The sequence below is a fragment of the Peromyscus eremicus genome, chromosome 16_21, assembly GCF_949786415.1.
Source record: "Peromyscus eremicus chromosome 16_21, PerEre_H2_v1, whole genome shotgun sequence".
Classification (NCBI taxonomy): Eukaryota; Metazoa; Chordata; class Mammalia; order Rodentia; family Cricetidae; genus Peromyscus; species Peromyscus eremicus.
In genome coordinates, this window is record NC_081432.1 from 57,602,407 (window position 1) to 57,630,155 (window position 27,749).

General features: G+C 46.1%; 1 protein-coding gene across 2 annotated transcripts in view; it reads left to right on the plus strand.

Annotated features, from left to right (window-relative positions):
- The window catches only part of Clic5 (chloride intracellular channel 5), a 147,176-nt gene that overhangs the window by 36,591 nt on the left and 82,836 nt on the right, over positions 1–27,749 (plus strand). The window contains exon 1 of one of the 2 annotated variants that reach the window (XM_059282220.1): positions 17,118–17,482. The exons of the other annotated variant lie outside the window; for it this stretch is intronic. Within the exon in view, the coding sequence (XP_059138203.1) occupies positions 17,420–17,482 (63 nt within the window). The 5' untranslated portion in view covers positions 17,118–17,419. Of the gene's footprint in view, positions 1–17,117; positions 17,483–27,749 lie in introns of those variants that run through there. 2 annotated transcript variants of the gene reach the window in all.

A 27,749-nucleotide genomic window follows, 5' to 3' on the forward strand; every position in this document is an offset into this window, starting at 1 on the left:
TGAACCACCTCTCCAGCTTTTCCATCTTGTTTTGGAGACAGGCTCTCTTACTGTTTTGGAGTTTGCTGATTAGGTTAGGCTGGCAGGTGACATTTCATTGCTCAATGCACAGTGTAGAGCCCTGTAAATTTACCCCTACCTTAGAACATGAATGTGGCTGAGCGGTGGTGGCACACACCTTTAATCCCAGCACTCAGGAGGCAGAGACAGGTGGATCTCTGTGAGTTCAAGGCCAACCTGGTCTACAGAGCAAGTTCCAGGACAGCCATGGCTACACAGAGAAACCCTGTCTTGGAAAAAAAAAAAAAAAAAAAGAAAGAAACAAAAGAATATGAATGTGATTTTAGTGAATTCTCTCTCACCAGTTTGCCTCTACCTATGAAATTTAGGTTTTGATACAGCCAATTTAGCAGCTGTTACCCAGATTCATAACATCAATGATCTCTTCTTTAAAGCCAGTGTTTCAGAAAAGCAAAACCCAGGATGACCCGACCCACGAGGAGAGCTCTGAAGAGAGTGGCGTTGGAACAGGCTTCTTCAGTAATGAGAGCTAATATTGCCTGAGGCCGATAGAACTGAATGTTTAACCAAACCAATGTGAAGTAGGAGGCCAGTGTCCCTGAATGTCACCGTTTCCAACTCTCTGCCATTTCTCTTCCCTTTTCCATTGTTTGAGATGCTTTTGTATGGACTGGGGCAAAGAGTGAGAGTGAAAAAGTGTGAGCTGGAAATGACCCCGGGAAGGACCTCTGAGAGGTCAGTACAGACAGGGGGACAGAGCGTGGATCCAGCTCCCAGGGGACGCTGGAACATGAGTATCCGCTGGGTGGCCCACACTTCTGCAAAGCAGAGGCTCGGGGACCACAAGAATGGACAGATTTCAAACAGAAAATTGGAGGATGATGGATGAATTCCGTACATCATCAGCTTTGCTTCCTGTTTGAATGACTGGATGATGTCATTGGCTGGGAAAGAAAATTCAGGTCATGGAGAGGATTTGGGCAGGAAGGCTGTGAGTGTCGAACTGTGAACCAATGTTGACCTTGGGGAACCTGAAACACCAAAGAGACAACTCATCAGACAGCATGACTGTTAGTATCAGGCCCCCAGCAGAGTGACTAAGACAGAATGAAAATTTGAAACAAGTAGACCGATACAAGAGGTACTGGGTTTCAAGCAGAAATCGCGTTAACTTCCTTCATAACTCACCCACAAGCAGCCATAACTCCCAGGGTAAGTCCTTGTCCACTAGAGGCCCCATCATAACTGCAGATCTGAAGTGAAATTCAGCCTGGACCTCCAGAGCCCTTGCTATCCCCACCAGGAGCTGGGGGAGTCCAGAAGTACCATGTTTACAGCTGAAGGACAATGAGCTACATGGTGATCAGGTGTTCACGTTTTCTTCTCTGAGTACAGCTCAGTTCTCCACCTAGTAGAGGTTTGCTTGCAGTGGGACATGTTGGTAGAGGCTACAAGGTCAAGGCCAAGAATGTGTGGATCGTCTCTTGTATCAGCTAGTCATGATGAGAAAGAGCCTCTGTCAGCTCTCACCTGTCCTGTGTGAGCATGAATCCACATTTTGTTGAAGTTTTGACAGGTCAAATGAGTCAGGGTTTGGCTTTAGGGGAGGCAATGTAAATGACAAGGCATAATGCACACCAGGGGTTCACAGGGCAGGCCTACCTCTTCATCTTTCTAGTCTAGGGGACTTGGACAGATGGTTTTGTATCTGTTAAAATGGGTGTAATGAAAACAGAATCAGTCCACCTAGCTGTCAGGATAGCTGTAGTGACCGCAGTGGTAGAAGCCCTATGCAAACAGTGTTATTGTTTAGAGGTGCTTGGTACATGGGCCACACCTAGAAAGCCTCAATAAACAGTTGACAATAGAATTGTACAACAGAACTGTGCAGTGAGCACCTCCCATCCATAGCTCTGACCATACATTCCACTATTGCCCACTGAGTGCTTGCTGCAGGTGAAGAGATTCCAAGAGCCTTCAATTCTTCTCAGTTAGTGGAAGGCACCAGTCAGAAAAGGCCACATGCAGTACATTCTAGTTTCTAACACTCTGGAAGAGGCAAAACCATCTGTGGAGACGGGAAAAAGGTCAGCGGTTTCCTGGGGGCCAGGAGGAGGGAAAGATGAGGACGTTAATGGCATCAGAAATGCTCTGTGAGATGTTCTAATGGGAGGTAATACCGTTGTAAGTTTGCCCCAAATTAGAATACCAAGGGGCTGGAGAGAGAGAGAGAGAGAGAGAGAGAGAGAGAGAGAGAGAGAGAGCTGTCAGTTAAGGATGCCTCTTGCAGAGGACCTAAGATCAGTTTCCAGAACCCACACTGAGTGGGTCAAGACCACCTGTAACTCCAGCTCCAGGGGATCAAATGCCTTCTCATGGTCTCCATGGGTACCAGCACAGTCATGAAGATACACACAGTGATGTGTTTGTTACTTTCCGTTGCTGTTATAAAATTCCATTACCAAAAGCAACTCACGAAAGAGTTTATCTTGGCTATGTTTCCAGATGGCTAAGAATCCACCATGGCAGGGCGACATGACAGCAGATGGCAGGCCCAGGAGCAGGAGCAGAAAGCTGAGAGATCACATCTTCAGCAGCATTCATGAAGCAGAGAGAGTGAACAGGAAGTGGAACCCGGCTACGAATTTTCAGAGGCCACCTCCAATGACATACTTCCTCAGGAGGGTTACATCTTTCTATAGCTTTCCCAATAGTGCCACCAACTGGGACCCAAGTGCCCAAATACCTGAGGCTAGGGTGGACACTTTTCTTTCAAATCACCACCTATGCATATGGATAAAACTAAACATATGTGATGTGAACTATGAAATTTCGGTGAATGCTCCACGTTAATGCAGGCTCTCACTGCAAACACAATGTACTGTTCTTGCAGAGGGAGGCTGGGTACCTGGGAGAAGGGTGTATGCAGAGAGTGTATGAAAGCTCAGCACTTCCTGCTCTATACACCATGTTAGAGGCACCTATACCTAGCCAGCGGAGAGAGACATAGGAACAACGATCTTTAAGTAGAGACAGATGAGGAGAAGCAACTACGCATAGCATGTGATGAGCAGGCACATTCCCTTTCTAGCATTCCCCTATCTTCAAGCAATGGGTCAGTACTGAGCCTGTTTGCTTGTTATTTTAAGACTTATTTTAACTATGTGTCTGTGACTTGTGTGAGTATGGGTACCAGCAAAGAGCGGAGAGGGTGTTAGATCCGTTGACTGTGGAGTTACAGGTGAGCTACTGTGTGGGTGCTGGGAACCTAACTCGGGTCCTCTGCAAGAGCAGCAAATGCTCTTAACCATTGAGACGTCTCTGCAGCTCTGTTTGTTGATTGACAAAACTGTCTTAGTTTTTGTTCACTCCAGTGTGAATGTCCATCATATGGAGAATGGCTCAGGCCACCTTCAGCCTCCCGGGAGGGAGTGGAGGGCATGCAGGTTGGAACTCACATGGACAGACACACAGCACCTCCATGATTAGCTGACAAGGAGCAAGGGAAGAGCTGGTGTTGACTGGTGATGTCATCCAGACCACTTTGGTGTGGCCGTTCTCCATCCCTCTGACCTTCAATTCCACGTCTCCTCCCATGGAGCAGATGCCTGGGAGTGAGGCGGGACCTACCGCATCATCTGACCCTGCGGTCCTTGGTGCCGAGAACTTTCTACCGAGGGCACAAAGTCTTGTGTCCACTGCTGTAATTGCCTGACTCTGTGCTTATGGGAAAGGAAAAGAGTTACAGTGTTTGGATAATGAGGCAGTAAGAGAGGAAGGGTGGAGGAAAAGACTTCAGTTCAAACTGACTTCAATGCAACGTTAAAATAACACGAAATCGCTTAGATTCAAAGTCAGCCTTTGACAGGGGTGAGACTGAACCAGCCAGTGGTGTCCATGCAGCTGTTGAACAGAACCCAGTGTGAGGGATCTGTAGATTAAAAACACACTGCAAAGGTGTCACAGAAGAATTTCCTCATCAGGGCTAAATTGCAAGCTTAAAATTTTAAAACAATGTCTCTTTCTCTCTCTCTGGGTCGGCGACAGGGTGTGGGTGCAGGTACCCATGTACCACAAGACACAACTGCGTTGGTCAGAGGACTTCTGGGAGTCCATCTTTCCTTTCTTGACCTTGAGGAAATCTCTCCTTTGTCTGCCTCTTTGTGACATACTCCAGGCAGCTGGTCTGTAAGCTTCCTGGTTATTCTCCTGCCTCCCATCTTACCGCAGGAGCCCTGGAATACAGATCCAAGCCGCCACATCCGATAGTTTACAGGGGTTCTGCATATCCAGACTCCGGCCATCCGTGTTGTATGCCAAGTGCTTTTATTCACCGAGTTATCTCCCTAACTACTGCAAGCCAGTTTTTTTGCAAGGAATATTTGACTGAAAACACACTAGAAATAATCATACGGCAGTACACAAAGTCTTTCCTCTAAATGATTAGATGAAAAGTGGGCATATAGTCAGCATAATCATCACTTCTGGTTTATGCTGGAACTTTCCCACTGAATGAAAATTACTGGACAGATTTTGTCTAAGGATGTATAGAAATCACAAAGGCTGCATATGAAGTAGTTACCCAGGAAAGGGTGCAAACATGACCCCACCATGTAAAGCCCGTAGGGAGAGAGTGAAGGAGTGAAAGCTGGTCCTCTAGTTGCTCCACCGTGGAATGCTTCCTCCTACCCCAGCTCCCTCACACATGCCATTCCCACCTCTTTTCCCTGCAGGCTTCAAATGACTGGCTTCTCCTCGTCTTTGAGGCCTGCCCCACGGACCTCACTGCACAGTAGCTGCCCTCCTCTCCCTCATGGTGATCTGCCCCCTAGACTCCTTCACTAGGTTTTAAGCACACTTTGTACTCAGGTGTTTGGCCTGCCCCCCACAATGGAGATTGTCGAGACTCACTGTGCACTGGCTAGCCACAACCGCTTCATTTCTCAATGGGTCCCCGTGTCTCCGATTGTATGTGGTGGTTAATAGGTCAGCAATGAGTGAATGTGAGTAAGATAATTTCACAATCCACATCTCAATGCAAGGGGACCCGTCTGTGACATGGCTGCTCCACCACCCATGACTACCCACTCATCTTCCAGTAATGGACACAGATGACGAAGGAGCATCCTTTCTCAGGACCCTGGCCTCCATTTCTGTGTTCTCCTAAAAATGTATCACAACTACTCAGCTAGCTCAGAATGCAGGCTGGGAGCATGCTGGTGTGTGTTTGGGGCCCTGTGAGCTCATTGCTGGCGGGCTTTCAATACCCTACATACATTGAGCTCCAGCATTGAGCACCGGTCATGACATAGAGCACCCATCCAGGAAACTTTGGATTTCAAGCCCATCTGAGATAGCTGAGACATTTTCTGCCTTCTTTCTAGAAAAAGGAAATGGAGGTAATTCAAGGTAAAATGTTCTGAAGTCCCAGAGGCATGAGTAATCTTCCTGGAAATTCATTTCAAAATTTCACAGGTGTGTAAAGCATGTGACAAAACAGAATCAAAGCTATGTCCCCAGTGACAGAGTGGTCAGAGCTCTTCTCTGCTTACGTCCTCCACGTACCGTTGCATTTCTGAATCTGCCTCACCACCACGAGGGAACAGAACATGCCAGCATTTCTTCTCTTTCTAAGGAATCCTACATGGAAAGAAGTGTCTAAGTAAAAAGATAATTGGGGGAGGGGGAGGAAAGGAAATAGACATGAATATAAAGGTGTTCCTGGAAGTCCTTGGCAGGACTCTGACAGTTGGGAATTGACTAACTCTGGTCTCCTACCCTCCCCTCCCCCCATTTTGTAGATAAGGAAACGAAGCTCAGAGAGGCAGGATGGCCACATTCCAGGTCTCAAAAGTCTTTGGTGTTTCTCAGTCCCAGTTCAGTATCATTTTCATTATACCATAAGGTGCTCTGTCTGCTGAAAAAAAAAATCAAGTCATAAAATGTTATTTTATGGTTTTATTATTCTGTTCTTCAACTACCTGTAATCACCATAGCTCCATACACATCATTTTTCTGTGGAATTTTGGCAGTTTCTGAACACATTTTCACTTTCATTTTTTATTTGAAGAATCTCCAAAGACAGCTTGGCATTTTTATGAGAATCTGGAACTTTAAGAACATTAGTTTCCATTGCCAGGATGTGGCCCATTTTTGCAGTGTATCACTGTGCTGTTGACTCATGGCCACCTGGTAACAGGACCTCGGAGGTCCTTTTTGCCACAGAGACCATTTCAAACCAAAGTCCTCTCTATTCTGTGTAAGTTCTAACTGACTCTGATGTAAACCTCCAACTGTGAGTATCAGGAAGTGTAAGGTGTCTGAGCCAAAGAAGAAGCTTGTTGATTGATTAGGAAAGAAAAGTCTAGAGATTTCAAGTCTCAGGCACCTCGAGATGCCGTCACTCAAAGGCACAGGAGCACTTGGGTTCTCCACATCTCTTGGCCCCCACACCTCAGCCATTGTTTTCTGTTGGTGTGGCCCTCGGTCAGCCTGGCCTTGTGGGGACAAGATGGAGTCACAGCTTTCTAGTCCTGTTCCACTCTCTCTATCAGGCCAGCAGAAGGAAAAGTGATCTCAAAGCAGTTCCTGATGGAAGTCCCAGAACTGGCCACATGAGCCACCTGTTCACATTTGAAGGTTCCCTGATACCTCACGGGCAGTGATGGAGATGGTGTGGAAACCGGAGAAGTTAGAGACCATCGGTTACTGCTCCTCTGAAACTTACCTGTGTGGCCAGGGGCATTTGCCTCCTTCCTAGGAAACATGGTCTACCACCGCGATGGATGGGTACTGCTGTCCATCCCACAGTCCTCTCTGTCTTATTCCTTCCCATTTCCCACTCTTTGGGGCCACACCCTCTTTGAGCTGTTCTTTGTTTTGCTTTTCATCTTTTTGTTGCTGAGATGTTGGGATTGAACCCAGGCCCTTTGAGTTATTAAAGACTGCTCACTCACATGCTGGGCCTATTGGCCAAAAGAAACTCAGATGTGCAGGACAGAATAACAGGAGGCAACAGTTACGCTGTTGGGTTTTGATTTTAATGCTACGTGTATTTGTCTTGGATCCCTGTATTAAGGTCTTTCTGGAGCTAAAGGAAGAACTTGACTATTAAGTGAAAAGAATCATCAGCTCAGTAAATTCTGCCCCAAATGTTGATACCGCAGAACTTGATCTCAGTTCGCTTTTTGCTTGCTTTTGTCTTCTATGATTTCCGTTCCTAAGGTTGAGTATTTTTGAATCCGTGTGTGCCATCACGGAGCCCCTAAGTTCCTTGTTTTGTATGTTTGTTTGTTTTTTCCAGTTCTTCTCTGTGTATCTCTTAAGCAGAATCCCAGACTCCTTGAACCTATCTACTCCATAAGCAAGGCCAGCCACGCACTGACCCCATCATGCCTATAAGCCTCGTCTAATCTCCGGCTGCATCCCAGTCTGTTTCCTCTTCTGTGCATCCGGGCAAGTGTTGCTGATGTTCTGGGCTTTAATGATGGAGATAGTTGGAAGGAGGATCAGCTCTGCTGTGTATAGTTATTTTCAAACAAGTTCTCCAGCCTCTCCAAGGCTTGGCTTCCTCATTTGTGAAATGGGACTAATAACATCCAGTCACTGACCTATTACAGAGATGATGCAAGCTAGTAAGGGATTCAGAACTCCCAGTACATGGCAGAATCCAGCAAATGTTAACTACCATTTTTATTACGTAACCCTTTTCATGTTTTAGTTCAAATTAGAATTTATAAAAATGTCATACCGTGATGTTCATTTCGCCTGTGGAAGGGCAGGATCCAAATAGAGGGAGAAGCTGTGGATAAAAGAGGTTTCAGTTATTTATTGATCAGTTGATTTCTTTAATGTTGGCATATTGATCATAAACACACCATGAAGGACTGATTGAAATCTCAGGAACTAAAATCCTAAATAAAGCCTGTGATCCCAAACACGTACTTGTGATCTCAGCATCCAGAGGGCCAAAGCAGGAGGGCCAGTAGTTCGAGTCTACCCTTAGCTGAACAGTAAGTTTGAGGTCAGCTGGGGTACCTGAGACTCTCTCTCCCCAAACCAAAATAAGTAACAAATGAATCAATAAATTGTTCCTCCTTTGAGTCCCTCTTCTCAGATGTTTTGTCAAAGTGATAAGAGGGATCTCTAGAGAGGCAGGGTCCTGCTGTTGATGGGGCCTGTGGAGTCCTGCTGTTGATGCTGCCTGTGAGGTCCTGCTGTTGATTGGGCCTGTGGGGTCCTCTTGTTGATGATGCCTGACTATTGATTCTGAAGCCTTTGGAACTAACTGGTCTGTAGAAGGAATATGGAAAAGGATAGGGATACAGGGTTGGAAAAGTAGAGGATGCTGTAAGCGAAGCTTGGTGACTGATTCTGGCAGGCACTCAGAAAACTAGAATGCTGATTGGAATGCTGGACTGCTAAGATGATTTGAGATTTGAGAGGGGAAGGGGAACTCCAGAGGGCTAGACAAGAGGCCATTTCTGTTACATTGATGCAAAGAACTTGTGTACACTGTGTGTTCCCTGAGGCTTTGGGGAAGGATGAGCTCAATGAGGAACCGGATGTATTAGTCTGATGGAGGACATCTCAAGTAGACCCACATTCAGGCTGTGGCATGGGTCTCCTGGCTGTATTTAGTTCATAGGAGTGCACATCATGGCACCGTGTGCCCCAGAGACCAGACATGGAACTCCTGGATTTAACATTTACCTTGTATTTTTTGGTTTTGCCTGGGGCATCTCTCCTCTCTACTACAGTCATTTTTCCTTTTATGGAAGGGAGATCTTTACTCAGCCAGCATATGTTGGGAGCATGTCTATTCCTTTTAACATTTTTATCTTTTTAAGAGCTCACAGCTACGAGCTACTTTCCTTACTGTGTGTCTTGTTTTGCTTTCTGTTTCCAGGGTTTGTTTTGCAATTCTGAAGTTAATGGTGTGATGAAATTTGGGGCAAAGGGTGCATGGAATAGAGGATGAAAACAAAATGGTGGCTTCATATATGTTTTTTTTTTGTGTGTGTGTATGTGTGTGTGTGTGTGTGTGTGTGTGTGTGTGTATAGATCATGTGAATGTATGTGTAGGCTCACAGGTCAGCTTGGGTTCTACTCCTCAGGAGCCTTCCACCTTGGGTAATTTCTGTTTATTGCCACTTAGGCAAAGCTGGGCAGCCTACAAGTTCCAGAGATTCCCCTGTTTCCACCTTTGAGTACAGGGAATCCAAGCACATGCCACCAGGCCTGGCCTTTTAAAATGTTACGTGTGTTACAGACATCAAGCTCAGGTTGTTGTGCTTACATGACAGACATGTTACTGACCGAACTGTATTCCTAGCCCTGGCTTGATAGTTTTTGAAATTATTTTACAACTTTAATAATTTTCAATTTTACAAGACGATTCATTTTGGGGGCATGCAGTTCTGTATATTTTGACACATACAGAGATGTTTGTGACCACCAGGACAGACAGGATATTGGTTTTAGCACCACAGAAAACTCTTTCCCGACACCTCTTTGCAATCAAACCTTCCCCCAACCAACTGCTGCCTGCCACTGGTCTCTCCAACCCCACATGGTTTTCTTCTCTAGAATGTCCTGCAAATGAAGCTATACAATGGGGAACTTTCCGAGGCCAGCCTTTCACTTAGCATTGTCTAGTTCAAATTTATGCATGTGTACACCTCTCAGGAGCTCTTTTTTTTTTAACTGCTAACTGGTATGCCATTGTTTGTTTGTATCACAATTGGTTGATTCATTTAGCCATTGTTTCCAGTTTGGGATCATTATAAACAATACCGTGCAAACATTCATGTTCGACGTTTTAGGTCAACAGGGGTTTTCATTTCTCGAGAATCATGCCCAGGAAGTGGTAAGACACAGAAAGCATGGGCCTGACGTCATATGAAGTTTCTAAACTGCTCTGCAGAAAGGCTGGAGAAGCTGTAGCTGCCCTCGTGCTAGCTTGCACGGTTTTCAGAAGTGCAGACGTCAGCCTTTCTAATAGACACTTTGCAGCATCTCTCTTAACCTGTATAACTTCATGAAATAACACTATGTGTATTTTCATGTTTAGACCTTTGGTAAAGTATCTGTCTGTATGTTTTGCCTATTATTTTTTAAAACATGGGTTGTTCACTTGTCTTGGGGTTGTGAGGATTCCTGACACATTCTGACGAGTCTTCCGATTCGCCCTCTTCCATTTCTGAACGAGATGTATAGAACTGGTGTTACTCTATCTTAAATGTTTGGTAGAATTTGTTAGTGGAACACCCGAGGCTCCCAGGTCTTTTGCTGTCGGCTTGTTGAAGGGTTCCCAAGGATGAATCAAATACATTTAACAGACAGAGGGCCTGTCAGGTGCGCCACTTTATCTTGAGTAAGTTTATCAGTTTTTGTCTTTCAAGACTTCATACAACTTGTGGAAGTGGTGGAAATGGTATACATAATTCATAAGCAGGTTCTTCCAGCATTTCTGTATTCTCACATCTATGGAGTGGTGGTTGATGATCCCATCTTTCATACCTGATTTTAGTAACATACCTTCTCTCTTTTTCTTGGTAAAACCTAGTTGGGTGTGAGTAATCAGCTTCGTGGATTTTTCTTTTTTACAAAATCTTTTTTCAATCACGTCCTACTATTTATTTCTCTGACTTTTCAATCAGTTCTGATCTTGCAATGATCTTTTACTCCTTTAGCTACTTTGGGTACAGGTAGCTTTTCCTTTTCTAGTTTTTGAGGTAGACTCTTGGATTACTGATTTGATTCCTTTATTCTTTCCTATCATACCACCTTCCCTCCAGTGAGAAGGACAGCTGCATCCTAAAATTTTCCATGTTGTGTATGTTCACTTCAACCCAGCTCAAGTTATTTTCCAGTTGTCCTCAAGGCTTCTCTGTTGGTCAATGAATTTCTTTCATTATGTTGCTTAATTTCCAAATATTTGATTTTTTTTGGGGGGGGGAGTGGGCATGCCTTTCTGACATCAATCTAATTGACTCTATTATGGTCATAAGACATGCTTTCATTTTAAATTTGAGTTTTTTCTGTGACTACAATATGGCCTTTTGGTGATGTTTTCTTGCAAACTTGAGAATAGCATATATCCTGGTGACTGTTGCCCAGGGTAGCCCACACATGTTAACCACGAGAAGTTGGCAGACAGTGTTGTTAGGTCTCTACGTGCCCTCACTGAAGAGATGGCTGCTGTTTTTATTAATAAGAGGGAGACTTGAAATTTTTTACCTCAAGTGTGTCCCTGTCCCTGTCTCTGTTCTGATTCATCAGCTTTTACTTCGTCTTAATTGAGGCTCTGTTGATATCAGCCATATATATATATATATATATATATATATATATATATATATATATGTTTAAGGTTCTCTCTGTCTCTTACACACACACACACACACACACACACACACACACACACACACACACACGTTTATTCCAGGCTGGCCTTGAACTCACTGAGTAGTCAGAGTTGGCCTTGAATTCCTGACCTTCCTGCCTCTGCCTCTCCGAATGCTATTCTTGCACATATGTACCACTGTGCCTGGACTGGTTTTGTATCTCTTTGTGAGATAACTCCCACTGTGAAGTACTACCTTATTATCTCTAACAAGTTCTTTGCTTCGCAGTCGATCTCGGTTGACAGTAATACAGCCTCTAGCTTTCTTCTTCTCAGCGTTTGCATGGTATGGGTGCATTTTCCGTCTTTGTACTTCTAACTTATTGATATCACTCTGCTTGCAGTGGGTTCTATAACCTTATATTATTGGGACTTCATTTATCATTGTCATTTTCTTTAATCTGAAAATTTTTATCCTTTAATTATCATGATTAGATCATCTATATTTACTTCAAGTACTTCTGGAGGCAGGCATGTAAATTACTACTAGTTTCTACGGTTCCTATCTGATTTATGTTATGTGTATGAATGCACACTCCACATATGCCTGGGAGTTATGGATAGTTGTGAGTTACCATGTATGTTCTGGGAATCAAGCTCTGGTCCCCTGCTGGAGCAATAAGTGCTCTAAACCTCCAAGCGATTTCTCTGGCTTCTCTCTCTGAATTTCTAAAAGGTTTCTTTTAAATTGTGTGTACATCTGTTGGTGGGTGTTGTGCACATGTGTGCAGGTGTTCCAAAGGCCAGAGGCATCGGAGCCCCTAGAGCTGGAGCTGAAGTAGGTTGTGAGCCACAGGATGTGGGTGGGGAGAGTCGAACACCGGTCCTCTGGAGGAACAGTATACACTCTTAACTGCTGAGCCATCTCTCCAGTCCCTATCTGCTTTTCTACTGCAACTCTTTGTATAAAATACAGGTCTTTATTTGGGAGTTACAGTAGGACTACCTAACTTTTCTTATATTTGCGGCAAACACTTCAGCATTTCAATTGACTTATATGAACTGTACAATTACACAAATCCTTTTAACTTCTGTTCTTTATGTTGCGTTTCTCATATTAATGAATTTAAATATATCAACCTCCCTATCAGATATGTTGTATTTTTTCCCTTCAGTAGTCATACAAGAACACAGATATTATACAGACCCACATACCAGCATTTCCTGGGCCATGGTAATCTTGTCTCTCTGGTTCCAATTTTAGCATGTGTGCTGGCAAAGTGAACCCTAAAAGCATTTTTGCAGTTCTTTCCTGATAAAGACTAATCTAAAATTTGTGCTGAGTTGGTAATGATGTGGGCTAACATGAGAAGTAATGTGTTTTCTGCTGGGCAAAGCTACACTTGACTCTAAGCAATTATTCTGTGGCAGTGTTGGGTGTGGCAGGATTTCTCTTGGGCCACCAACCAGCTCCAAATCATGACACGGAGACGTAATATTAGTTATGAATGCTCAGCCTTAGCTCATGCTTATCCCACTAGCTTTTATAACTTAACCTGTTTCTCTTCATCTGCGTTTTGCCTCAAGACATTTTACCTTTCTTTCATTCTGTATGTCTTACTCCATGTCTGTCTGTCTGTCTGGTCCCAGGCATCTCCCTCTCTCCCTCATTCTCTTCTCTTGAGATTTAGATTCTTCCTCCTATTTATTCTCTCTGCCCACCAGCCCCACCTATCCCTCTTCTGCCTAGCTATTGGTCATTCAGCTTTTTACTAGACTAATCAGGTGCCTTAGGCAGGCAAGGTAAAAACAGCAACACATCTTTACATAATTAAACAAATGCAACACACCTTTACATAGTTAAAGTAATATTCCACAACAGTTGAGTATAAAAATAAAGCCTTTATAGCAACCATACTATGGAGTTAATATTAAAACTGTATGCAAAAGCAGGGGGCTGGAGAAACCATTCAGCAGTTAAGAGCACTTCCTGCTCTTCTGGAGGGCCTGGGTTTGGTTCCCAGTGCCCATGTCAGGTAGCTTACAATCTCACTTAACTCCAGCTCCAAAGAATCTGACTCTCTTTTCTAGCTTCCACGTGCACCTACACTCAAGTGGCACACACCCACACATACACATAAAAAGCAGATAAATATGAAGGTTTATTGTATTTAAACTATGAATTATTTGGAGGGCTGTCCAAAGGTAATGATTTCTAGAAATTTTAATAAGCAGAAATGTTCTGTTTTCCAACATGTCCAATAAAGAGCAGGTTAGCTGTACCAGGTTTGAGATTTAGAAAGATCATCCCACTCATGGCTTGGATCCTAGGCAAGAGCATGATCTAAAGTTCCTACAAAGGACTTTTCATTAAAAAGATCTCCCAAGGCTTTTATCTCTATAATTTTGTTTGCACTTTGCTATAGTGATACTAAAAACATCCCCCACACTCCAGTGCAAGAAGGTATGAGTCAGCCGCACACAGCGAAGACCCCAGACTCCATTGTGACCTCGGCCCTTCCCCAGAGTATATCATCATAGGTGCAGAGTTTCAGCTGTGAAGGTGACTGCTTGTCTAAAGGCTTGGGTGATGTAAGGCTGAAAGCAAGAAGGAGTTGAGAAATTGAACCTCACCCTGATTAAGTGCCCAAAGGGTTGCGTGTTGGCCATGTGGTGCTTTCTTCAGTGAGAAGGGGATGCCTGAGCTTGGAGTCCATGAATGGTGGCCACAACAAGTTGTCCTCTTCTCTACCTACCTATGAGATATATGACCAGGGAGTTTTAGCCAAATCTGCTTGGGCTGTGTGTAGCCTTTCCTTCTTGCTGTGGATTTCGGTCTGCATGTTGAACGTGTTGCTCTGATTGGTTAATAAATAAAGTGCAGATTGGCCAGTGGCCAGGTAGGAAGTATAGGTGGGACAAAGAGAGAGGAGAATTCTGGGAGGTGGAAGGCTGGGTCAGGAGACGCTGCCAGCCACCGCCACAAGAAGCAGATGTTAAGATCCCGGTAAGCCACAAGCCACGTGGCAACTTATAGATTAATAGAAATGGGCTAATTTAAGATATAAGAACAGATAGCAAGAAGCCTGCCATGGCCATACAGTTTGTAAGTAATATAAGTCTCTGTGTGCTTACTTGGATGCAGGACTGGCGGGTGAGAGAGATTTGTCCTGATCGTGGGCCAGGCGGGACACAGGAAAACTTCAACTACACCTTCTTCCTATCCCAACCGTGTTAAGAAGTCTCTTGGCAATCTGTCCCATGGAGCCCCTCTGTGCTAGTCTGCTTTTTCTACCATAACAAAACACCTGATATAATCTACTTAAAAAGAAGAAAGGTTTATTTAGGTTCAGTTTTAGAGGTTCTATTGTCCACAATCAATTGGCCTCATTGCTTAGGGCCTGTGGTAATACTGTACGAAATGGCAGGAACTTGTGTGGAGAGAGGCTTTTACCTCTTAGATAGTGAAAAGGAAGGGACTGGCATGGTTCCTTAACTTCTGTGGTAGTTTGAATGAGAATGGGTCGCATAGGCTCACATGTTTACATGTGAATTGGTAGAACTGTTTTGGGAAGGATTAGGAGGTGTGGCCTTGTTATAGGAGGTGTGGACTGTTCTTGGGGATAGGCTTTGAGGTTGCTGAAGCCCATGCCAGGCCCAGTCTTGATTTCTCTCTGCCTGCAACTCACGGGTGACATGTGAGCTCTTAGTGACCACTCCAGCACCATGCCTGCCTGCCTGCCTGCTGCCGTGCTCCCTGCCATGATGTCATGAACTCACCCTCCAAAACTGTAAGCAAGGCCCTAATGAAGTGCTTTCTAAAGACACCGCTTGGTCCTGGTGTCTACTCACATCAAAGACAACTCCCTTTGGGGGCATGACCGCAGTGACCCAACTGCCTTCTCCTACTAGACCCCACCTCTTAGAGGTTCCAACAGTGCCATGGCTGGGCCAGGTGTTTAGGACATGCACTGCTGGGAGGCAGTTCAGTTCCAAACTCAGACCCAAACCCTCCATCTGCCTAGTTCGTGTGACAACCTTGAGGTTACTTTCCCTGATGGCTTCACTGAAATGGGTCATGATTTCCATTGACTGGGACCCGATCTTCATCTCCCTCAGCTTAGTGGGCGTTGTGTGAGAAAAGCAGCTAGTTGAGTAGTGGAGAGGGTTTTACCTGTATTCAAATTCTGACTCACCCAGCTCCTAGACTGATAACTGGAGTCAAGTTTCTTAAGTCCTCCATGCCTCAGTTTCTCCACTTATAAATCAGGCTAACAACACTGTCTGTAAAGATGAAGACACCCAGTGTCCTCCTTGATGGCTCTCTATCTTATACCGAGGCAAGGTCTTTCACCTGAACCCAGAGAGTCTGCTCAGTCGGCTAGTTTAGTCTCCACCCCCAGGGCACTGAGAACAGAGACAGGCCACCAAGCCTGCCCAACGGTTACACAGCTGCTGTGGCGCCCGACTCAAGGCCTCCAGCTTGCCTGGCAAGAGCTTTGCACACTGAGCATCTCCCCAGCCCCCCCAACCACCTCTAAAAAGAAATGAAAGGTAGGGAAAGACAGTGTTTACCAAGAACGCCTGAGTATCTGTGATTCAGCAACTCCCCTCCCAACTATACATCCAAGGGCAGCGTGTCCATTGTCCTTATGGTGGAAAGAAACTAGGGTCATTAACGTCAACCTATTGACCCTAACTCTCACCTTAGACTATTTCAAGTCTGCATAATGGTTACCCTGGCCGGGGAGAAGCTGGGGCATGGGGGGGGGGGGCGGAGCAAGACCTGGTGGTGTTGCTAACATTTTATTCCTTCATCTGGTGTTGGTAACCGATGGTGAAAATACGTTGAGCTGTATACCTAGAGTGTGCACATTTTTCCTCTCTATATCATAGCTCACAAAAAAACCAAACAAACGAACAACAACAAAGAGTAGCAGGGGTGGGGGTGGGGTGGGGTGATGGCATGCACCTGTAAGCTGCAATTGGGAGGTTAGAGGCAGGAGCATGAGGAATTCAAGGCCAAGGCTAGCCTGGGCTGCATGGTGTGTGTGTGTGTGTGTGTGTGTGTGTGTGTGTGTGTGTGTGTGTGTGTGTGTGTAGGGGGAAAAGGGGAAGAGAGGGAAAGGAGAGGAGGGAGGGAGAGAAAAGACTAGAAAGCAGAGGAAAATAAACGATGCAAGGGGAAAGGGGAAAGGGGGGCTATAAAGTTGAAAGCTGCAGATCCCCGGCTCTGGTCCCCCTGACTCTGCGGACCCTGTTGGCTCACCCCCCTGCCTCTCACAGGCTCCCGCCCCACCCCTTCTCTGTTTGCTCCGTGCAAAGACAGGAAAAGCTGCGAGTTCAGGATCTCCCTTCCTTTCCTTTTCTCCAGGACACTCTGCCGGCCTTTCAAGTGCACAATTTTGGTAGCAGAGTAACTTGGGCTAGCTGAACTGCTTTATTGAAAAACATAACAATTTAAAAATCTCGAAAGCCACAGACTCTCTACCTCTTCCTCTTGTCCCCCACTCTCTCTCTGCTCCTCATTACCCCCGGCAGGACGTCCTCTTGGCCTTTGGGGACTGCCCTAGCCAGTTCTGTCTGAGCCTCGGGCACTGAGGGGTCTTGAGGGTGATGCCCAGCTCCCACGGTGTCGTCCTCCACCCCCTAAGTCCCCGCCCGGACTGACCCCGCCCCGCGGCCGCGGTCTATTTTGGGCGCACCGGCGGCGGCGGCGGCGGCGCGGGATCGCTGACAGTCGCGGATCCTGTGACACCTCCCAGCAGCCAGGCACTTGTTGCTCCCGGGACCTGTTGTCAATCCCGTAGCTCGCTTTTCCCTTTAGCCCCCTGCTGGCTCCCGGAGTGGGCTCTTTCCGTGTGACACCTGGGACGCTGATCTCTCAGGCATCACTGTCCTTGCTTGGAGAAATTGACAGGAAATAGGTGGTCTTTAAAAAAAAAAATTGAACACTGCGCAGAAGAGAGGCTTCCACTGTGAACAGGAGCCCAAAGCGCTGCAGAGGTGGCGCCTCTCCGGCCTGGGACCGCGGCCCGGGGCGCCGACGGCATGACGGACTCAGCGACAGCTAATGGGGACGATAGGGACCCCGAGATCGAGCTCTTCGTGAAGGTAGGTCGACATCGCGGGCCTCTCTCCGTGCTGGCCCTGTCGTGATCTCAAGTGTCAGGGCGCAGATCCCTCTGGGACTCGGGACCCTCCCTAGGGAGCGCAGCCCAGCGTCCTGCCTTTGCAGAGGGCTTTTCAGCAAGGGGTTCCCGGGAAGATGGAAGTGAGCTTCAACCCGGCAGGTGGCTGTCTTCTTGGAGAGCTGACTTGCAATCTGTCAAACACGGTAGGACAGGTCCCCCCCCCCCCCCCGTGGATTCCGAGCTCCGAGGGACGCGGTGATGTTGGCTGATCTTGGAGGATGTCCCCAGATATAGGGACAGGAGAACCTGGCTGGACCAGTAAACTTTTCTTCTACAGTAGAGGAAGGAGGAGGGATGGGAGAGGGAGAGAAGGAAGAACATTGAGAAAAAAAAAATGATCTTTGGCAAAACAAAAACAGCATTTCCTAGCATCCCTCCTCTTTTATTCAGAGGGACTAAAATAAAAGTGAAGGTCACAAAGCTATTTTCTTGCTTTGTGGCTTGGAGGGGAGAAAAACCGAACACCCGGTTCCCCGCTGTTATTGTCACTGTCATTATGACTCTGCAGGGAAGTCTCAGGTAACCAGGGGACCTGCCAGTCAACTCGACTCAAGGCTGCAAAGCAGCAGTGTCTTGCAGAACCAAATTGAGCCCTCTGCTTCTTGGGCGCTCCGTGAGCCTTGAGCCTTAGCAGGAGCGAGACAGTGGCTGTATTTCTTTTGCAAGCTGCTGGAGAAGGACGAGGCCGGGCTTGCGCGGCGTAGGCAGAAACATTTGATCAGCCCTCCTTGCGGACACTCCAGAAGCAGAAACCTGGAAACCTGAGGCGGGAGGAAAGCAGCCTCTGGGCATGCTGAGTCGCCAGGACTTGGGGGAGGGGGAGAGCTCCGCTGCCTGATTACCTAGACTTCACAGAGGGGAATAAAATCTAGTGCAATTTTCCTAGAATAAAGTGCTAAGAACATACTTGGTGTTTAAAGTATATAACCTGGAAGCCTAAAGTTGTTAATTTGCTGAAACCACTGGGTTCCAAGCCAGGTGAATAGACTTCAGCAGAAAGTTTTAGGTTTGTATAAACCTGAACACATCTTTACTTCGTTGACACCTTTAAAACACACACACACACACACACACACACACACACACACACTATTCAATATACATATCGAATATCTAATATCTATAAAATCGGTTACAACTTATTTTTTTCTGTCTACAAAGTGATCTAGATCCCCTTTAGGCAGTTTTAGGTGTGCTAGCCAACCTAGGTAACAAACAAGACCCTATGGCCTCCCAGGCTGGACAGAACGGGGCCAGGAGGAGCCACATACGGTGCCCTGAGCCCAGGTGCCCAGGCCGACAGCCGGGAGGGTTGAATGGACCCGGCTTTCACAAAGCCCTGCCGCTTTCCTTAAGAGAGCCATTCTTGGACTTGCTCCGATTCCCTGGGAGTAGGAACTTCAAGGTGTCGGGTTGCCTGAGAGAAATTTCAAACACAAATTGGTTCTTTTGAGCCAAAGGAGCCCTTTGCCCTGGTACCAGGCGTGGAGACCAATTCTACCTGTGTCTTTGGAATTTCATGTTGGCAGCATTCAGAGATGTTGTCTATTTATATAAAAAAGCTTACTCCACAGCTCAAGTAGCCACCAGAGAATTCTAGAATATCTGTGCTGTCATCTGCTCTTTCTCTAAAGAGAAGCAATTAGTGAGAGCCAAGCAGCCCTTGGTGGCTCTAAGACCAGATTGATGGCAGAGCTGTTTTGATCCCCTTCCTCATTTGTGAGCTTCTGGTTACCGTTACGGTTACAGAGTACACACAAAAGCTGGATCAGCCGGGCGGTGGTGGTGCACACCTTTAATCCCAGCACTTGGGAGGCAGAGGCAGGCAGATCTCTCAGTTCAAAGCCAACCTGGTCTCCAGAGTGAGTTCCAAGACAGCCAGGGCTGCACAGAGAAACCCTGTTTCAGAGAACAAAAGCAAACAGGCTGAGTCTAGAGTGGGCATGCCTCCAGTGGTGTCATTTTGGGGGAGCAGGTACCCGATTTGCAGAATCAGACTTTCCCTAAATCTGAAGTTTCTCTCCTGGGTTCCCACAGAAAGAATGTCTCTGGGGGTCTGGTGTTGGGTAGCAGAGGTGCTGTCTGAAGGGGAGGGTGTGTTGGGTCCTTTGAAGTAACTCACATAGAGAAGGCCTCACCTGAAGCCATGTTGGCCATTTTAAACAGCCTGTGAATGAAACCCCGCCCCCAATTCAGCCTAACACTGAGTCTGCCGGTCTCCACTACTGCTCAGTGAGTTTCAAAGTTGTTCTCTTTCCATGCACTCAACAGTCTCATCTGTTTCTACTGCAGTGATAATAGCCAGAGTAGTGATAAATGGCAGCATCCTAGGTCATGTGAAGCACAGTGAGAGATTATCTCATTGAGTCCTCACATCCTTATTCATGAAGATTATTTCACTCTTGTGTAAAAGGAAGAAAACAGTTCATTATGACTCACGGGACCTTGTGATCCGTTCAGTCACAGCACTTGGTGAACTGTGGTTTGCTCCCTTTCAATACCCAAGGCTTTAATACCCAAGGGATTAATGTCATGATACCATTGAGCAATCCTGTGCTCAGGGAAGGTGTGTGAAATGCTCTTAAGTAGATCTCGAACAGCATTCATATTCAATACTCAGTTCTGGCACTTTATACTCCATATATACTGTCTTTCCCCAAACACCAGTATGTCAGTCCTTGCACTATTTATTTACCTGCATATCATGTAGCCCAGGCTGGCCTTGAATTCCCTAAGTACCTAAAGATGGCCTTGAGCACCTATTCCTTCTGCTTCATCTTTCATGCCAAGAATGAACCACCATGCCCAACATACTTGGTACTGAGGATGGAACCCAAGATTTCATGAATGCTAAGCCAGCACTCAACGAACTGAGTTTCATCGTCAGCCCCTTATCCTTTATTCTGACAAGTTAGGCTCTCGATGTTACACAAAACCTGCACCCAAGTCATCTTTCTGCCTCTAATGAACTAGATGACTATGAACAATCTACTCAACTCCCGTAGTCTTCTGTGGCCTCTTCTTTAGCCCAACGTGTTTATAACTAACAGCAATGATGATAACAATAATAACAACACCTCATTGTTGTCCAAAGCAAGATACCTGGAAAGTGAAAGGAACTGTGTGTGGTGCTTAGACTGGGAGAATAGATGTGAGCAGGATTGTGTGGATGTGTGGTGCTCTGGTTAAGCAAATGCAGTCACCACCAACTTGCTGTGAAAATTCCATGGGAGCAGACAGGCAAAAGTGCTTTGTGAGTTGGAGATCGCTCCAAATGTTTTACCTTCCACCTTCCTGTAAGTTGTATGGTAAGTAGAGTGTCACTGGATTTGTGTGTCCCTGATTTCCTTTGGAGAGCCTGGGCCTGGCTCCCGCCTCACTTGCAGGGATATTTTGAGAATGGATGAGATCATCTGGAGCTTGGACTTTGATCATGAAGGGAGGGCAGGTACCAGGTTAGAGAAGGCAATGACTACGGTGAAGGAAAGAGAACAGAGCAAGGGAATAAAAGCGAAACAGAAAGCAGTTTGAGAGGACAAACACAGGACATTCTGAGCAGACTGCATCAAGACCTCCCTCCACTCCTAACCGCACCCGAGGTCCCAGACACAGAAAGCTACCAAAGAGAAAGCGTCGTGGTGGACAAGTCTCCTGCTGTCATTTCCTGAGACTAGGGGCATCAGCAGAAGCAATGGATTCTTAAACCTGGGTACATGGGCAAGTCATTTAGGGAAAGTGAAAGGCTCTGGAGCCAGGACATTCCCGGGCTGATGACATCAGTCCCCAAGGTCAGAGCCCAGAACAGTCTTTTCAATGCTACCCTGAGGTGACTCCAGTGTGCAGGCCTTATGGACAGCCTGATGGGTGCAGGGCAGGCAGCTTCTGTATACTAAAATAGTGTGTGTTAAAATCCTGACTGTCTAGTAAACTGGGGGTGTTGTGGTCAGGAGGGCTGTGGATAGAAAGTGAGACTCAATTAACAATTGCTGCTGGACTGGTTAGTGATTCTCTCCACAGAACTCTAGAACAGTCCATGCATGAATATGGCTAGCCGAATAGTCCTCCACACGATGTGCATGTGGTGTGATGTTCTGGATCCAAATGACTAGTTGTTTTCTTTCCTGGTGACCCCAAAATCTCTGACAGTGGAGCAGGGCATCAGTTAAGTCATGAGGCACATAACATGGTCACCTGGTTTCCAGAACAGGCAGGATGGAGTCTCGTGGTGGTCCCTACGTAGCTATCAGCTGCTGTGTTGCTCTGACAGCCTGGTCCTTTCAGGCAGCTCACCAAAGCATAAGCTATTTTATGAGGGGTGTGTGTGTGTGTGTGTGTGTGTGTGTGTGTGTGTGTGTGTATGTGGTGTACATGCTCACGTACTTGGAGGCCAGATCAGGACACCAAATGTTCTACTCTGTCACTCTTGGTCTTTTTTGCCTTGAAACAGGTTCCCTCAATGACTTTGAAGTCGGGGTGGTAATTGTGTTGTCTCCATCCTCAGAGGCAGTGTTGGGGTTACAGAGGCAGGAGATTACCTATGGGTTCTGGGGATTTGAACTCAGATCTTCATATTTGTGCAGCAAGCAGGCTTACTCATTAAACTGTCTCCTCAGCCATGTGTGTGCATATGTGTGTGTGTGTGTGTGTGTGTGTGTATGTGTGTATGCATGCACACATGTGCACAGCTGTGCTTGTGGTATAGGTATATGTTTGCATGGAGATGTGCATTCATGCATGCTGGTGCATATGCACTTGTGTGGTCATGCAAGTGGAAGTCAGAGGTATCCTCCTTGATCATTCTCCACCTTGTCTCTTGATTAGGGTTTGTCTCTCTTGTTGATTTTCTCAAAGAACCAACTCCGTTTCATTGGTTCTCTGTATTGTTCTCTTTGTTTCTATTTTGATTTCATCCCTCAGTTTGTTTCTTGTCTCCTCTTGGCTGTGCTAACTTCTTTTTGTTCGAGAGCTTTCAAGGTATGCTGTTAGGTTGCTAGCATGAGATCTTACCCATTATTATTATTATTACATTATATTATTACTATTATATTATATATTCTTATGCAGGAACTTAGTGCTATGAACTTTCTTCTCAGCACCACTCTCATTGTGGTCCATAAGTCTGGGTGTGCTGTGCATTCATGTTCATGGAATTCTAGAAAGTCTTTCATTTCTTTCTTATTTATGTCTTGACTCATTTTTCCCTCGGTAGAGAGTTGGTCAGTTTCCATGAGTTTGTAAGCTTTCTGCTATTTCTGTTGATGTTTGAAATCCAGCTTTAATCTGTGGTGGTCTGATAGGATGCAGGGGGTTATTTCAATTTTCTTGTAAGTATTGAGACTTGTTATGTGTCCAAGTATGTGACCGATTTTGGAGAAAGTTTCATGAGGCACTGAGGAGAAATGTTCTGTAGATATCTGTTAGGTCCATTTGGTTTATAACTTCTGTTAGCTCCAGTATTTCTGTTTCATTTTTGTCTGGTTGGCCTGTCCACTGGTGAGAGTGGGGTATTGAAGTCTTCCACTATCAATGCACGAAGGTCAATATGGGATTTAAGCTGTAGTAACGTTTCTTTACAAACTTGGCTGTCTTTGTATTTGGGGCATAGATGTTAATAATTGAAATGCCATCTTGGTGGATTTATAGTAGTCTGGGCTGGCATCTGTGGTCTCTTAGAGTCTGTAGCACATCTGTCCAGGCCCTTCTGGCTTTTGAGTCTACATTGAGAACTTGGGTGTAATTCTAATAGGCCTGCCTTTATGTGCTACTTGGCCTTTTCCCTTGCAGCTTTTAATATTTTTCCTTTGTTCAGTATGTTTAGTGTTTTCATTGTTATGTAGTGAGGGACTTTCTCTTCCAATCCATTCGGTGTTCTGTAAACTTCTTGTACCTTTATAGGCATCTTCTTCTTTAGGTTAGGAAATTTTTCTTCTGTAATTTTGTTGAAAATATTTTCTAAACATTTTAGCTGGAATTCTTCTCCTTCCTCTATTCCCATCATTCCTAGGTTTGGTCTTTTCATAGTGTCGCAGATTTTCTGGATGATTTGTGCCAGGAATTTTTCAGATTTAACACTTTCTTTGACTGATATATCTATTTCTTCTATCTTATCTTCAACACCTGAGATTTTCTCTTCCATCTCTTGCATTCTGTTGGTAAAGCTTGCCTCTGTGGTTCCTGATCCAATTCCTAACTCTTTTGTTTCCAGAATTCCCTCAGTTCTCCTTTTCTTTATTGCTTCTATTTCCATTTTCAAGTCTTGAGCAGTTTTATCCATTTTCTTCAACTGTTTGTGTCCCTGGATTTCTTTAAAGGACTTATTAATTCCCACCCACCCCCGAGTCATATAGCTGGTATAAGGTGTTTTTCTTGTGCTTCAGCTATGTTGGAATATTCAGGGCCTGCTGTGACAGCAGAGCCAGGTTCTAGTGGAGATATCCTGCCCTGACTGGTATTGGTTGTGTTTTTATGCTGGTGTCTAGGCATCTGGGTTTGAGATGATTATAGGTCTAGGTGCTGATTTCTGGGTTTGTCTTTGTTGGGTGGATGTTTTACTCATTGGTTTCTGTTTCCTCTCTGAATTTTCAGAGAGTGTGATGGCTGCATGTTGTCTGTTTACTGGCCTGCTCGGCTTATATGTTCATGGGCATGCCTGCTGGTGTTGGAGGCTGGGGTACAGTGAAGAGCAGGGGAAGGGAGTCTAAGAGGGAATAGTCTGTGGGATCCACAGGAGATGTGGGCAGGAGGGAAGAGAAGCTGCGGCTGATCGTCTGTTGCAGCTCTAGGAAGAAGACTGAGGGATTGGGTCTAGGGCAACAGAGAGGGAGAAGACGGTCTGTGGGCAGCCTACCTGGCTGTCTGGCAGGCGTCATGATCTACTCTCAACATCCCAATACTTAGCATCTATGTGTACCATCACTGCTTCCTCTCCAGGTATTCAAGGTTGAACGGTGCCCATCTCAGGTGCTATGGCAGGGTGTGGGCTGACTATGGCTCTCCAGGGACAGAAATCCAGAATCAGTGGCATCAGCTCCTGCCTTCCTGCTGATCTGTACTCTCTCTTTGGGTGTCTGCTGGCTCTCCCCAGTTGGGGTCAGAGTCTATGAAGATAGACAAGTAGTTAGGTTGAAAGCTTTTTGTTTTTGCTTCTCTTTGAGAGGCCAGGCGCTAAGTCTATAGTCATAGGGAAGTGTGACAATGTCAGGCTGTGATTGTCTGCCTGCATAGGTTATGGCAATTTGGTTGACATCATAGGGCATAGTTTTCTTCCTCCCTCCCTTCTTTCTATTCTTTTCCTTTCTTCTTTCCTTCCTCCCTTCCAACTAGTACAATGCACATGACAGCGCTACATATTTGATGGGTTTGGTCTGCTGTGTTGAATTTGGGTGTATGACTAGGGCCGCCACTGCAGACCCTGTGTAAGGCAACTAGAGAAGACAAAGACTTTAAACCCCCTTCCCTTAGATGGCACAGGAAGTCATAGCTTAATGTCACCCCCTTGTCTCCTTGACAGAGCTGTGACATAGACCAAGGGTAGCTGGCCCTTAGGACAGCCGTCCTTGGATCCCAGTCTCTGACTAGGCTGATGTCTCACCAACCAGACCATTGCCTAAAGGGTGGGGTTGTTGTCACCACAGTACAGATGTGACACAGTACACCCACCACTGACTCTGGAAGTTGACTCTTCCTGCCAATTGCTCCATCATCCAACAAAGTTTCCTCACAGCTGCTTCCCGTGAAGGTGGGATTGCAGGGCTCTGTTCCTTTTCCTGTCTCTTGGCTCTGGGAAGAGTCTCCCAGCCTCACCTGAGAATTGTCTGTGGCGTTGACCCTTGGGTGAGAAGACGACTTCAGAGTCTAGGTCCTTTGTTTTTGGAGGTCTCTGGTTTCTTCTTTGCATCCCCCCATCCCCTTTCAATGACTTCTAAGCCCTGCATAGGTGTAGAGGCTCTGGGAGGCAACACAAATACACGTGAGCTTCTCAAAAGTGTGGGTATGTAAAAGGCTTCTCACCATCCAGGAATTCAGAAGGAGTCTGCTCTACGTACTGAAGAGACATCTCTGCCAGCCTCTGGGGAAGCTAGAAATGTATACATTTCCTTGAAAGACATTTTGAGTTCCAAGATATGAAGTTATTTAAGGACAAATAAGAATTGCTATCAGAACTGAGATGAGCCTGTCATTTGAAAAAGAAGGGCCTCCAGCCTGTAGAAGTACCCTATAGCACTGTTCGCACAGGAAGAGCCTGGATTTTACTTATTGCTGTGGTCCTGGTAAACAATGGTGAGGGCGGAGGGTCTCAGCCCTGGATGTATGGACACCTCTACAGATCTTCACGTGGTCTTCCTCAATCCTTCTCCCTATCGGTTTTGTTTTAGGGAGGTTGAGGAGAGACCCAGCCAACTGTATCTTTACACAGCTCCCCTGAAGTCACTCTGTGGTTCACCAAAGACAAAGAACCACTGGCTCAAACCCAGGTGATAGAACTAACTGAGCCCATGGGAGATCAGAAGGACAGAATGAGAGGCGGAACCTGCTAAAGCATGCATTTTACAGGGTGGAGGAGGCCAAGGCAAACGCGCTCATTAGTGTGAAGCATCCCACATTGGCCTCAGCTAAACCAGGAAAGGGAGGAATGCTTTGACCTTTTTTTTTTCTTTTTGCTCTTCTTCTCTTGTGATTTTTCTTAGTAATACAGGAGTGACAAGCAATTTTAAAAGCCGGGCAAGTGGAGGATATGAGCTACAGAAAGAACTTGAGAGGTTGGGACTTCCGGGGGATTTCAGATGACGGATGAAGTGGTTAGCGCAGATGTTTATGGAGCACCACCCTGTGCCAGACTCTGAAAGCTGAAGGGAGATGAGGGAGAAGTCCAAAACAAATGGGATCGCAGCAGTCCAGGAGCATGCCGCGAGGGAGGTGAAATGCACACACACCGCAGGATGTGGCAGGATGCAAGATGAGGGGTGCAGATGAATGGACTAGGGTGGCATCATTGAAGGACCCAAAAACTAATCTGAGAGGAAGTAAACCCGGCAGTGAACCTTGAGGCATGATCACAAGTGAGGATTCTCAGGTCACTGGGAATAGGAAAGCAGGGTGAAGGAGTTCAGGACCCAGGGCTGTCCAGGGCTGTCTGCCAGGAACGGGATCTGCAGGACAGCTGTTGGAAATAAGCCATACACAACAAGAAGAGGGAATCGTGTATGATAGCACTCCCTTGTAAGCGATGGAAGTCACTAGCTAGCACTCTCTGCCTGCAGTCCATGGTTAGAAAAGCTTATCTGCTGTGTTGTGTGATACATGGAGATGGTAATAAACTCAGGGACAGATCTGGATCCTGGTCCTGCTCTACCACATGTGATTTGCTCATCTATGCAATGGGATCAGCAACCATAAAATCATATCATTTTCCATTTATACCTATGGTGGTTTGAAAGAAAATAGCCCTGGAAGGGAGCAGTACTATTAGGAGGTGTGACCCTGTTGGAGTAGTTGTGGTCTTGTTGGAGGAAGTGTGTCACTCTGGAGGTGGGCTTTGAGGTTTCATATATGCTCAAGTCATGCCCAGACAGACAAACCCATTGCCTGCAAGATGTAGGACTCTCAGCTCCAGCTCCAGCACCATGTCTGCCTACACTCTGCCATGTCCCACCATGGTGATAATGAACTGAACCGCAGAACTGTGAGCGAGCCACCCCAATTAAATGTTTTCTTTATGAGAGCTACCATGGTCATAGTGTCTCTTCACAGCAATAGAAAACCTAACAAGGACAACACTATCCAGAAGTCATCTAGTGTGGCCCTCTCTGAGCAGACAGCTTCAGTCGGATATTTTGGAGTGTATGCTGTGTGGATGGAAGGAAGAAAGTAAACAGCTGCTGTTTTGCCATTGCTGCTGTGGCTATGCCCACCATGGCCACGCCCACTATGCCTATGCCCACCATGGCCATGAACACTATGCCCATGTCCACCATAGCCACACCCACTATTCTCATGCCTACTGTGGCCACAGGAGTGTAAGGAGAGCCTTGAGGCAGGTGGGACCCTGCACAAGTCCTATTAGAAGTCTTTCCATACCCAAGCAGACTGGAATGGCAGAGGGTGCTGTGGGAAAGTGTAGAAGAGTGCCTGGAAGAAGCCTATGTGGCATGGAAGGAACATCAAAGCCTCCTGGTGACATGGTGAAT